A 14663-nucleotide genomic window follows, 5' to 3' on the forward strand; every position below is an offset into this window, starting at 1 on the left:
TCCCAAATCGAATCTGAATCTGATAATTTATTGAAATGGACTTGCATTACTGAGTCCAACTAATGGGAGTCAGATTCGGTTGGTATTATATGCAAATCCGATTTGTTGACATCCTTACATCTATCTGCATCTAGTTTAGATTTTCTTAAAATCTTCACTTCATTCTGATTTGAAAGCACCAAAAATGAGTACCGCAGAGCTAGTTGCATCTGGTATGATCGTCTTCTGTATGTCAAATTTACGCGTCCTGTATTTAACCACGAATTTAAGGCTGTATCACTTTGAGCCCCCGTTTTCTTGAAAACTTGAAACCCTGAGAAACTTTGGAGCTTAAGGAAACCACACATCTCAACATTAAAAGATGGTGAAAGTAGAGAAGAAACTGTTTGCATAAAGCGCATTTAATATCAATACATGCTCTACGCGGATCACTAATATTTAACATCGTTAATGTTATGTTTCTGATGAATTTCTTGAGCATTCTACAGCCCAACAAAAATGCATGCTGCTACAAGCAATATAATGAAAAAGGAAATAATGTGTATGCTATCTTTGCCTCTAACAAGCACAAGTGATTATGCAAGTTGTAGCTTCCGACCAAGACAAGGCAAGATTCCCCGCAGTAAGAACGCCATGTTTATGGACGGTGGATTATGGCCAACTTACCCCTATCGATGATGTTTTCTGACAATGCTGGAACCATGTTTTGGCCATGAACCTTCTAACATGTAGCGCATAGTAGACTCCTTTTCTGGTTTTTCAGGTTCTTCCTTGTCAGGATCTTCCTCTTCCTCCTCTTTCTTTTCTTCCTCTTCCTCATCTTCTTCGGGAGGATCAGCTGGCAAGGGTGTGGGTAATGGTGTTTTCATAGGGCTGAACTGCGGGAAGATATCTGGCCTTCTACCAGGTTTTGGTCTCTCCCACTCCTGCAACACAGACATCAGTCGTGATCACACAAGGAAATACCTTACTGTGAAGCAAGGAAGATTTGTGCAAGGGGTCATGCTTGTGCCTGAAAGAAAAGGAAAAATAAGGAATAAAGGAAAGCAAGCAATCAACCAGAAAAGGAAGAAATCCATAATGATAACAGGATAATGCATTCATGCTCCTCAGATTATGTTTTTTTCTTTTCTCCAAGAAATGATAAGATCACAAGAAAGGCTTGTAATGGCATAAAATGCAACAGAAATCCATTTTTCATACAACGCATTATTATTGGGAGATATTGCACTATAGACTGGTATAGGTTTTATTTTCCACTAATGTTTTTTATCTTTCTCTTGGCAGAAATTTAAATGAACCAGCTTCGGTGCAATGTCTCGTTCATGTCAGAGGTTACACATGAAATCTAGTTGATAAATGCATCTTTTTGAGTGGACTGGTACAGTTACTGGGAAGTGTTTGTGAGAAGCAAGACAGAAGCGTCTATTGCTTTGTCAGTGGATTTGTTGCTGGAGACTAACTAGAGTCAACATTGCATCTATACAAAGCAAGCTTGAAACAAACCATAGTCTGGAATCGAATGACAAATATACCTGAAGAACTTGCAAATTAGTATGAGGGAAAAGGACAAACAGATCACATGTGGAACACTGGTTAAAAGGAAAGAACATGAATAATAAAGTTACTGCATAGAAGAATCGTTAGTGTAGTCTCAAATCTCAAAAGGATAAGAGTGTGCTGAATGACTGCCAAATTGTCTCCCCAAACTGATTTTGTTTGGAAATAAGTACTTCTTGTCCTAGTAACCATAACTAATGATTCAATATGAAACTTCTAAAAATAAATAAACAAATAAACAGAACTTCCCAATAAAGAGGTATTCCGGTGGACCTGCTTATCCAAAAATAAGGGAGATATGTGCTCTGGTCCACAATGCAATATCCCATCTTATCCCATTTATCTAAATAAGTTGACACACCCAAACACACCATAGCCATGAGAAATGAACCAAGAACAAATAAACAAAAACTCTCATGCAGGAGCATTCCAAAATGACACAAAAATGTAACAAGAGAAGTCAGAGAAGAAAAATAAGCAAAAACTTGACAACATTCGCTACCCAAATGATGGACAGATGGAGTGACCTGCCAATACAAATCAAACCCTCACTGAAAGTATAATGGTGCTGAAATTACTCTGTTTTTCCTAACACATGCTTGAGAACGTTCACTGGGGAGTGGAAGACCTCGCGCTAATGATAAGAGAACCTTTTGGTTCCTAGAAATTTGATTTGTGAATTTAATTGGTCTCTCATGGCATGATAGCTAATGCCTACCTTGATATCCAGGACCTATAACTGCAGGATGCACTAATCGAATAATTTAGGATCAATACATTACCTGTTTACATGATACTATGTATTAATATTTCAATTGTGCCATGAATAGAGAAGGCTTGGCATGCCTGATGGTATCCTTACCATGAAAAGGATTGCCAATTTCAAATATTGTGTTTGCCAAACGTGTTTGCTTGCTTCTCTAGAGCCAGATGAAATATCACATGATCGGATAGAAGTTCACCATTGATAAGGGTATCTTTTAACTGCAAGGAAGAAGGAAGGTGTAGTGTCTTACATGAATAGCAATGACTGTAAACAATAATCTAATAATTAGCTTATGTGAATGACATAGTGCACTTGTGACTAACTAGATGGGCCATTCTGATAAAAAACGCTCAAGAGTGGTCAAATTGGTTAAATTTTTCACAAATATGACAATGACAGGTTGTTTGTTTGGAATAGATCAACCATGTCCGTAATTGTCACCCTTATAACATTCTTATCAGAAAAAATGTGCACCAAGGTTCGTAACTTTGTGCTTATTCTCGTGGTTCTTTCTGTATAGGTAGCTCGTCAACACAAATACTTTACTGCTACACATATATATTTCACACGCTAACCATAACAACCCTTGTATGCAAAAGCTTAAATATACCTCATAAATTTTCAGGTTTTTATCCTTTCCATTTTGTCTTTTGTAGAGACATTATATATATTTTCCTTCTCCTGATTGTATCTAACTCAACACTTAACGTTCCTACAACCCACACCACCATCTTCGTCCGAAGAACAAGCTCTTTCGACACAGACGCACGTAAGAACCCTTACTATGCCCAACAACCAGACTTTACTGTTGTGTTATGCTTACAAGAAAATTCCCTTCACCCCTCCCTACTTCTCGCCATAACTAGGTTTCACCATTGCCTACTTCAGACCTACCCTTTGTTGGAATTTTGGGACCGTGGTGTGCGCAGTGCGAGGGAGGAGAGAAAAACTAGAGTGAAGAGGGAAGGAGTTTGGATTGGTCTTCAGAGGGGGATGAAACTCAGATTTTTCTGTGTTCTCTCTACCTGCTAAACATAAGGGCTGGGTATAATTAGCCTCCCCTAGGTAGCCGTTTCTCAACAATAACTATCTTCTTGGATCACCAATCATTTTGGGAATTCAGTGACTTGTGGGCCTACTACTATTTAGTGGCTCACATTTCAAGGGCCCACTATGTAAGTGGGTCATAGGATTCCTGGACCACTACTCTGGGCCATTGAATTCTCTTATTAGATCCATGATAAACTTTGGATCCATGCTTTGAATCCAATATCTGGATCCAGAATTCATATATGATATAGGTTCCATATGTGAGATCCTATGGTCACACTGGATCCAATACCAGGATCCAACATCTCCCACTTGGTCATATGAGACGAACACACACATGGTATCATAAATGGTGCATCATGTATTGCATATAACACTTCATGACAAAACATGCACCAAATAAACCTCCACAATTCCTTGGGTCATATCAATATTTAAATATGATATTTTCCTCACATGTTATAGGTTATTTTCCACATAATCATGTGAACTTTTTCATCATTCAATCTTCAAGTATGAGGTTTTCATTGTTATAGGTTATTTTTCGCATAGTCATGTGTATTTCCTTCATTTTCAAATATGATATTTTTCACACATGCTATGGGTTATTTTTCACATAATCATGTGGTATTTTCATCATCAAATTCAGGTACGAGGCTTTCACACATGCTATGGAACATAATCATGTGGTATTTTCATCATCAAATTCAAGTACGCTTTCACACATGCTATGGAATATTTTCCACAACTACGTGTACTTTCCTCCATTTTTAAGTACAATATTTTTCACACATACTATGAGTTATTTCTCACATAGTCATATCGTATTTTCATCACCATATGAGTCATGATTTTTTTCATATATGGTATAGGTTTAGCCATGATATTATCCTTGCATGCACTAATTTCACATAACCATATGAGTTTCTCATCATATCATAATTTAAATTATAACCATTAATGTTCAAATAAATACTTCATATTGTGGGTCTCACTCTCTTAGTTAGTCATAGGATTCTTATGACTCTTCGATAGCCATATCATCAGATATCCAAGCACACTAGTGGAGTACTATAGATTTACATTAACTCATAGATCCATAACAAAATATGATTTGTCAAAACATAACAAATACTCTCACTTTTCAAAACTTTCACCATAATTAATACTCTCACTATCCATGTACATCATCATCACATGCAACATGCTTAAATTCTCATCAGGTTAAACCACCACCTGATCATTTTGGATCGATATATTCATATCCACATAATCATAAGTATTACTAAAAACATGAATAACGCCATATTAAAAACCATGCATAAGCTTCTAAAGCATGAAAAATACTCCTTCATACATTCATACAACAAATCATAAGGAGCATGACTTATGATGACTATTTATCATCGTATGCAAATAAAATATATCCACATGCATGTGTAATATTATAATTCAGCTCTCACTTTTTCAATACATTGCATTTAAGCATTATGTGCATTATTAACACATCACAAACTAGAAATAATATGCATTAGATGTAAAACATAAGTGCTCATATCCATATCCAATTTGGATATGCACCAGATTCATATCCAGTAAGAGTTATCTCATTACATAAGTCAATTACAAGACTTTAATCTTATGATAATAAGCAACTTAAACAATAAATATGTTAACATGCAAGTTTAGATTCATTACCGGATCCACACAAAAAATTTATATCCAAATCCATTGGATTTATATGAGTCCATATCCAAAACTGACTTAAGATGTTATCATCAAGTCCAACATAATTCATAGTAAAAATATATCTTCATGCAAGCTTAAATAACTCATACAAAATAATGCATCACAATAGATTTGACCATAATCCAAATTGATCTTCATATGTTCCAAATTCAAATGAATCCACACCGCACATCCAACATTATACTTATCTAGATTTATCCGGGTTAAACCAGAACTCATACAAAATATATTATTAGGTCAAAATATTTGGATTGATACTATCCAAATCCATCATAAAACTTTGATCAAATCTCGATCCATACAACATAAATGCCAATATATTTTTCAGATCCATCTCAAAATCAAACTTAGATCCATACCAAGGTTTTAAAACCCGTGACTCGGGACTCGACTCGTTCTTTATTGACTCGTGACTCAACGGGTCAACTCGGTGACTCGGACCGGGTTTTGTTAACTTTTGATTTTAAAAGAAAAACAATATATAAATTGTCATTTAAACATATAAAGGTTTGCATAATGACTTAATATGGCATGCAGAAAGGAGATATGGACAAATATGTGCCCTGTTATAATGATATTCATTTTATAACCTCTACATAAGGCACATCATGGAATATCAATGGAGTGGATAATCATTAAGTCCATTTCTTAGCCACATTATGAAAATATACTTTGAATAGCAAATGAATAGGCAAGGAGGCAATTCTAGTTTTCTATTTCTTTGCCATAACTGTAATCAACACGGCACTACACTTTTCTCACTTGCTAACGTTCCAAGAGACAGTATCACAAATGTCCAAATGTCTGTAAGAATATAAAAACAACTGTAAAGAGCTATAGAGGTTTGCTTGAATTTGTTATTTATACATGCACTTTGACTAATTCATGACTTGAATTAGAAGATGTGGTCACCATGAGTTCAGTCTGCTACTACCTAGGGTTCCTAAAATGGTCAATCATATATGCTAGCTTGTTTTAAAAGTTTCAATTCCCTCTCTAACAAATCCATAAATGTAAAATAGGGATATATGTGCATATTGAAAGTTTACAGAATGCCCAATATCAACATAAATAAGCAATTTTCTCATGTATGAAAACTATGCAGGAAATATATTAATGGCACAACTATAAAAAAACTACTAATATTTGAATTTGTACAATGCTTGTTCACATAACAAATGGATGATGAAACCTAAATGTGACTTCCTATAGGCACATTTGACCCTCCATATATAGTGAGAATCATTTCTTTAAAATATTTTGCTAGAATAAGTTGATAGCACCGGGCGAACAGTAGTTCCAACAGCATGGCGATTTTATTCTATGGATTTAAATGATTTTTTATCTTTAAATGATTTTTATTTCCTTTTTTATACAAAATCTGGGGGTAACCCTTGTTAAAATATATGTACTTATATATTTCAAAACTGTAATTTGAAACTCAAAAATCAAATTTCAAACATCCCCGAACTCGCCAGAGTTAGGCCGAGTCAAGCTCGAGTCTTGGCAAACCGAGTTTGCCTTGCCGGGTTGACTCGCTGGAGGGCCGAGCCGAGTCAACGAGTTGACTCGGCGAGTTTTAAAACCTTGATCCATACAACATATATGACATTACACTTTTCTGGATTCATCACTAGATCCGTCCAATAAGAAGACCCAATAAAGAACTATCCAAATTATTCATACATCAAACAATACATAATTCCACATAATCAAGTTAAATAAACTTGAAATACCAATTTGTAACCACAATAGATCCATCAAACCAAACAAGCATATCCATAGGCATATGCAATGCAATCATATAAAATGTCTCAGATCTCATACGGATCCAACTCACTTGTATCATGTATAGATTCCATTCGAATCATAACTAGGTACATGTCACACCACAAGTTTTATGTCAAAACCAGTTTCAAAATTAGATCTCAATCCCTTGATCCATGTTGAGTTATTTTACTCAACACCCAAATAACCACAAAAACTCATAATATGACCCATACAAGTATGATAATAGTGCAAGCATTTTTAATGGTGTTTCATGGATCAAAAAATATTCAACTGGATCTATATAGATCCATAATCAAAACTGGATCAAGACTAAGCCATACTGGATCCATATATAATAGGATTCGAACATGAACAAAATATATAGCATATCAAAAAACAATATGCAATCACATAAAGCATTTCAAGATCCAATAAATACATGCTAAAAAATTCAAACTCTCTCATATCAGGGTAAAGATCCAATGTGGATCATAACTAGATCCAAAAAGTTTACCAAATCCAACCAGGTCTATAAGAAACTACTTGTACCAACTTGATCCGATCCAGATCTAAACCTGTCTATATAAAGCCCTGAGAGGTATTCAGCAAACCAGAAACACTATTATGCATAATAAAAAAAAGTCAGAGGATCGTTCTAGGCAAAAACAACAAACCAAAACCCTGATACAGAATATTCAAAACAAATTGAGTTAAACAGAAAAGTCCAGGTGGTTTTCTGAAAATTTTAGAAAGTTCGAGAGAAAGATCTGGGAAAAACCAGAGACTGCAACATTGTCTTTGATATTTTCCACAAAACAGACACTTTTATGGTATTTCCCATAAACAGAGGCCTTTGTTTTATAAAACAGAAGGCACTGAACGAAAAATAGAATAAAAAAAGCAGCATATATGTAATTAAACTTAACAAAGAGACACATCTTAAATTAACTTAAAAGGTCGGGGGAAGAATGGTAAATACCAAGGTTATAAGCATCGTATCGTTACCCATATCGATTGGGCCCAAAGAAACACTACATCATATCGTAAATGTATCGTAAATTTTTAATAAAAAATTTTAAAAATTCAAAAAATCAAGAAAAATAAAAAAGTTTAGCAAAACCCCTAAAATAATCATATCACATGAAATAATGATGAATTGCACAAAATAGGACCATAAAATCACATATGAAGCATTTATGTCTCTGAGAGTTGAATAAGACATCATCAAACATCAATTATCTCACAACAATGCAAAATATTAAATATCTTGCAATTAAGAACATGTCACAAGACTCATACTTTCATATTACATAAACAAAAATATTATGACAATAGTTGCACTCGATTTTCAATCAGTGTCCACTCATTACTTAAGTGCCCCATTGTTATGACGGGTCATCTGATGTCATCTTTGTTGGAGTGTGGAGCTTGATTTATACCTTGATATAAATCTTTAAATTTCGCGGATTGGAGAGTAACTTTGTAATTTTACTCATAATAAAGATTTTTTACCTTAACCCATTTTCTTGAGTGGAAAAATTGTGGAAATGCATTTTTTTTACCTTAACCCACTTCTTTGGGTGAAAAATGGTGGAAATGCACTTCTAATGGCCTCTAGACAAATGGAGAAATTGGCCCTCAAAAGGTATTTAAAACTCAAAATGGAAAAAGTAATTTTCGGCCTTTTAAAGTGCATCGAAGGTGTATCGTACGATATAGCACAATACAGGGGTATATTATATGATACACCTGATACAGGTACGATACACACTTCTATTGTGATACGAGTGTGTATCATATCGCAAAACCCAAAAGTAACAATATGTATTGCAATATATCGTACAATACTTACAACACTGGTAAATACACTTTAAAAAGTGTATAAACCAGAAAAATTGAGGGTTCTTGATTTTTCCCCAAAACCCTAACCTCCCTTTCTTCTTCCCCATTTTCCTCCGCGGTCATTGTCGCGAGTTCTGGCAACCGTTCGGCAGAAGCATGGCGTGCCCATCCGGTGGAGGGGTCTCCACCACCTCCTTTGTCCTCTACAACACCGCTGCCTCTCATGGCAACGCCAGCAAAATCCACGTTGTCGCCCCTGACGCCACTGAGATTTGCGCCTTCCTTCTCGCATAGTCTTTCTTCCTCTTCATTTGTAGAGCAAAAATCATCCATCGTAGCTGCTTACTCCTCCCGTGTGCACTGGCTGAACCCCTCCACCTCGATGTCGCCGAAAGCACGCACTAACCCTTCGCCCGGTCAAAGAGCATCCCTGATAGTTGAGGCGGGGGCTCCTGTAGGTCCTTTGAGCCCCATCCACAGGTTGTGGTTGCCTTGCCCTACTGGGGTTCTTGGAGGCCGAACTTCTAGTAGATGATGAAGATGGATCTGGCGGTGATGACAGAGAAGAAGATCCATGCCATCCACATCATGTCAGCTAGCAAGAACGCCCACAACCTTATGGGGATAGCTGATGGATGCTTGACAACGACCCCTCGTCGTCCATCATCCTCTTCCCCATCTCCTCTGAATCGAACGCAAAGAGAGAGAGAGAGAGAGCTACCACTCCCTTTGTTACATTTTTTTTCTGTTGTCGAGCTTCGACGGCTCCGCCAATCTCAGTCAACTCTGACTTCAGCAACGACGCCGCTGCAGGGGTCCCCTCCGTCCCTGACATCGATAGTGATGTTGTTGCAGGGGTTCTCTTCTGCCCATGATGTCAACAGCAACCACGAGAGAGAGGGGGTTTTGCTCTGCCCCTTTTTCTTTTGATTTCTTTTTCTTTTTCTTTTTTTAATCTTCTACGCAACCTTTGCCTCTCCAATGGCTCTGCCAGACCCAATCGATCAACGAAGCTCGGTCGTCTGACAGAGTATGCACCTCTTTTTTTTCAAGGGTCGCACGATCGTCCAACGTACAAGTTTTTCCAATGTTGGGCTCCCCTCTGTGGAAGCATCTCTCTGGTTGTCGCGTCTCTCTCTTCTACTGTCTATTCCCGCAGGCAGCACCGAGCCCGACGGTTCTTGGGTTTTCCAATAAGGATTGTATTTGTATCGATCGATGATAAGTCTCTACGCACACCAAAACCTAGCTCTGATACTTGGTATTCTGGGACCGTGGTGTGGGCAGTGTGAGGGAGGAGAGAAAAACTAAAGTAAAGAGGGAAGTTGTTTGGATTGGTAAACGATCTTCTTCAGGGGGGAATGAAACTCAAATTTTTTTGTGTTCTCTCTGCATGCTAAACGCAGGGGGCTGGGTATAATTAGCCTCCCCAAGGTAGCTGTTTTCTGGTCATAATTGTCTCCTTAGATTCCCAAACATGTTGAGAATCCAATGAGTTGTGGACCCACCACTATTACCGTGGCTCACATTTCAAGGGCCCTCTAAGTAAGTAGGTTATAGGATCCATGATAAACTCTGGTTCCAGAATAAGTATCTGATATAGGTTCCATATGTGAGACCCTATGGCCACACTGGATCCAATGCCAGTATCCAACACCCTGCCCATTAGCGTTCAACTTCTATAGACTTCATTTTGCTTCCTTATAACTCCAACCCATTAAATTTCAGATTTATAGAAATGTATCAAATGAAAGATAAAATGCCACACTAAACCCCGGAAAAACAGTGATACATCGCCAGATGTAGCAAATGGTGATAATGTTCCTGCTCTGGAACACCTCAGACAATATAAAAGAAACAATTTTTGAACCTTGTACAATTTCCTCCATTGCAGGAAATAAACTAACAAATCTATACGCAGATGAAAGCCTCTCCTTTCTTCCAACCAAATGAGTTGCAACATAAAAATCGATAGTATTGAAAATGGAATATGGCTTTTACTCCAGCCAACGTAAATTTATTCTAAACGAACCGCGCGAAATTGATCCAAGGAGGTCGGTCAATTTTCGGCATGGAAAACGAACAAAAGATTCTATCATTTCAGCTGTCATTGCACTTCCCAACATTATTGCAAGGATATGACTGCACTACATCATCCACACATAAACGTAAACCCTACTTTCTAAACCAAGTACTAAAACCATAAAAAATAATGCATCAATTTATGCTCCCATTTAGCTAGCATTCACAAGTAACCCAATTTGCAATTGGATTAACTTCAAAACGCAACCTCACAAAAACCCCGCTTCGTTCCGACGCAATTGGATGGGGAAATTCGAGGCGAGGAAGATACTCACGATGGCCTCGAATTCGCTGTTGGATTAACTTAAAAAAGCAACCCAATTTATTGATCTTCATTTTCTTCAAAGCTCAACAAAAACAATAAGTTAGAGGCGGAGGGAAGATACTCACTATGGGGAAATCGAGCGGAGACCGACGCGTCATCTTCTCCTCTTCGGGAGCCATACAGATGGCCGGGGCGGCTCTGCGGCGGGCTGCTGGAAGGGCGACTCGACGGCGAGCGCAGAGGGAGAAAGGAGGGAGGAAGATCGACGCAGGAGGGGAGATTCCCCGAAGAGGGCCGGCAGAGAAGAAGCAAAGGGTAGAGGCCGACGTAGAAGGAGCGGAGGAGATGACCGCCATACCTCTCTCTCTCTCTCTATCTTCCTCTTCCTTTCTTACTAAGGGAGGGATTTGGCGAGCACTTCCCTGCTTTATATACAACCTCACCTTGCACGACCGCTATCCACAGAAGATGCCTGTAAAACGGTTCGATTCTTACATGACCCGAACGGAAAACAACACGACATTTTATGGTCTGGAATCTGGACTCTGGACCAATGTTTACAAATCTCGTTCTCTTGGCCCCGGAGCTCTTTACACCTGGTTAGGTGGGTTGGCTTGGGGCTGTCAATGGGTTGGGTTTGTATTGGGTATTTGGCCTGACTTGAGCTCGAATTTTCGAGTATGGATATATAAAGTATTGAACCTAACAATATTCAGGTTGACTTGAACCCAACCCAAGCAATATGCGGACCGGGTTTGAGTTATGATTTGTACCGGTGCCTGACCCAATCAGTTTTTTGGCCGGGTAACCCGAGTGTTTTATATGCATTTTAGTAGAAGTTCTGAAATTATACGGATCCAAGTTTGGGATTTTATTTTCCTAACCCGGCAAAATCTGAACGCAATTTGTTTTTTGGAGTTTCCTAACCCGGCAACCTGTTGACAGCCTTGGCTCAAAATCATTCAAGTTGAAAGACATTGCAAGCTCGATACACGGAGTGTGCATCATTTGCGTCAAAGCGAAAGATGAGACATAGGGCTGGTAAACGAGCCAAACGAAACGATCTGGGACTGTTTGGGCTCGATCGGCTCGATAAGGGTATACCCCTGCTTAGACTCAGCTCATGAGCTTGTCAAGAGCCAAGCTGAGCCCGAGCTTTTTACAAACCAAGTTTTACGAGCTGATCACAAACTGGCTCGTTTTTCTAAAAAATATTTGTAAGTGTTTTTAAAGCTTGATAACGTATAAACTATATATATATATATATATATATATATATATTGCATGTAGTATATGTATAATACATATATAATATACATATTATATAATATATAATTTATAAACATGCAAAATGAGCTTATACGAGCCAAACCAACTTGCTACATTCCTGCTCGGTTCATTTTACCAAAACGAGCTGGCTCGTAGATTGGCTCGTCCAGCAAAATTTACGAGCCAAGCCTAGCAAAACGGAACAGCGAGCTGCTCATCTCGTTTACCATCCCTAGATGTGAGTACAGCTGGGTTCACACTCGTACCAGTTGCGGTTGATGAGAACTAGGATTTAGCTTGGCTTAGCCAAGAAAACAGAAATCTTGGTTCTTCGAAAACTCTTGGCGAAAAAATATCATAAATGAAAGCTTTTGTTTTTTCATGAAAATATTTGCATACACAAAAAATCAAAAATATAATATTGTCAAAGTAACGATAAAATGCAATAAATTTTATAAAGTATTATATTGCGTTCAAGATAAAAACACAAATTTTTTTTCAATATAAGCCATCTTTGAAAGACTAGTCCTTTTGTTAAGAAATGTATAAACTTTCGATTGCAATATTTTTCAAAATGTTGCTGATATTTGTGACATAGTTCTGGATTAATGTCACAAATCCTTGAAAAAATTAACAACGCTGGTTTTAGGCATCTGGATCCTGACCCAGACCTTGGCCTACCTAATACAGTCATGTTGGGCCTACTAAACCCAACCACAAAGTGGAGTTCAGTTATGTTTGGAAATGGAAAGAGTATAAGACATATCTTAAGCTTTTCATAGGAATGAAAATTCAAGTTAAGAACCTGTTTGTTTCGCTCCCGTAGAGGGAAGGCTCTTTCATGACAGTGCATGTTAAAAAAACCTGACATTTTGAAAATATCAGAGTTCATTGGATTCTAAAAGTATTGTAATAAAATTTCAAGAATATCCATTGATGCTTGATGAATCCCTTGCCCTAAGTCTTTTCATCAAGAAGGTCCGCCTAGGGATCTAATTGGGTGAGTGTATCCAATAAGAATCAATGTTAAAGAACCGATTAGACTCGACTTGACAGGATTTTGATAGATCCATGGGTTTGATTTGGATTGAGTGTAAAAACTCGATCTGTTTTAGAAACAGGAGGTTGGTTCTTGGTTTGTGCGTGAACATAATGACTCAACTGCTGGTAAAAATCGACGGAAAGATAACTTGCATGAAAGCTGAGTTTAAATGGTCAAATCGCTGGGCATATAATGGACCTTGCTCATGAACATAGTGACAAAAGTTAAAAACGGTAAAATATTGGCAGTCAAAAACTCGCAAGAATTTGATTTTTTTTTTTAAATCTTTCATTTTTTGGCAAAATCTTGGCAATAAAAGATAAATTAAAATATAAAAAAATTATATACATTTAAATACAAACCACATATTTTCTTATGATAAATAGTTGTTAAAAACATAAACATTGTGTTTAAATCATGATATTTGTGTTTTGACAAAAAAATCATGATATTTTAAAAATATAGCAAGAAATTGTTGTTTTTAATTCAGTTAATTTATTGTGGTATTATAGCGAGTTTTTTAAAAAAACTTGCGATATTTGTCACTATGCTCATCATGAGGCAAGGAAGAAACAAAGAGAGTCAAATTCCTCATTTACACCCAATTTCTCATATACTTAAGGGGTTGTTTCATACCCTTTTTTATGAAACAAAGCATCTTTCATAGGAAAGAGGATGTCTTTCCTAAGAAGAGTAAAACAAACATCTTGAGAAAGATGCGGGACCCACATGAGAATGGGAATTTTGTTGCCACTTTTTTTGTTGGGCCACCGTTATGACCTTGAAACATCATAGCTTTAGGTGTTTTACGCTAGATCTGAACCATTAAATGTGTTTATCATTGTTTTTTATTAAGAAACAAACATTGTTTTGAATTGATTTGATGTGAAAATGTGTATTTTATCATAAAATTTTAGTACAATATCAACCATTGATTTTTTTACCTCTTTAGAGTATATATTTGAGCATAAAGATGCTTAATAAAATTTTATTTTTTATTAGATAAACAATGATAAACACATCTAATAATTCAGATCTAGCATCAAACATCTAAAACTATGATTTTTGGATGATCCTGATGGTGACCTAATGAAAAAGATGGTAGCATAATAGCTATTGACATGTAATAAAAATGATGTGAAGTAGGAAAAGAGAAAACACTATAACAAAGAGAAGACGATAGTGCTGCAGAAACCACAATCTGGTTTCTTTCTTTCTTTCTTGATTTCAATTGTTAAATGGTACAGGGTATATATAGCAAAGGAATA

The 14663-nt window shown here is 37.0% G+C and overlaps 1 protein-coding gene across 1 annotated transcript; it reads right to left on the bottom strand.

The window, feature by feature from the left end:
- Nucleotides 1-362: 362 nt before the first annotated feature.
- LOC149848012 (uncharacterized) lies at nucleotides 363-11498 on the bottom strand. The gene is made up of 2 exons (XM_090013854.1): nucleotides 11210-11498; nucleotides 363-926 (listed from the first exon to the last, which is right to left on the bottom strand). The coding sequence occupies exons 1-2, from the start codon at nucleotides 11438-11440 to the stop codon at nucleotides 669-671; spliced, it is 489 nt and encodes a 162-aa protein (XP_089869980.1). The 5' UTR covers nucleotides 11441-11498; the 3' UTR covers nucleotides 363-668.
- Between the last annotated feature and the right edge of the window lie 3165 nt (nucleotides 11499-14663).

Source organism: Nuphar pumila, chromosome 1, assembly GCF_984573655.1.
Source record: "Nuphar pumila chromosome 1, dmNupPumi1.hap1.1, whole genome shotgun sequence".
Lineage (NCBI taxonomy): Eukaryota > Viridiplantae > Streptophyta > Magnoliopsida > Nymphaeales > Nymphaeaceae > Nuphar > Nuphar pumila.

Excerpts from the sequence above, each read along its gene's own strand:
- LOC149848012 (XM_090013854.1), bottom strand. The coding sequence starts at position 11,440 with ATGGCGGTCATCTCCTCCGCTCCTTCTACGTCGGCCTCTACCCTTTGC. Across the intron at positions 927-11,209 it reads CTCCGCTCGATTTCCCCATA|GAGTGGGAGAGACCAAAACC; the intron begins GTGAGTATCTTC and ends TCTGTGTTGCAG.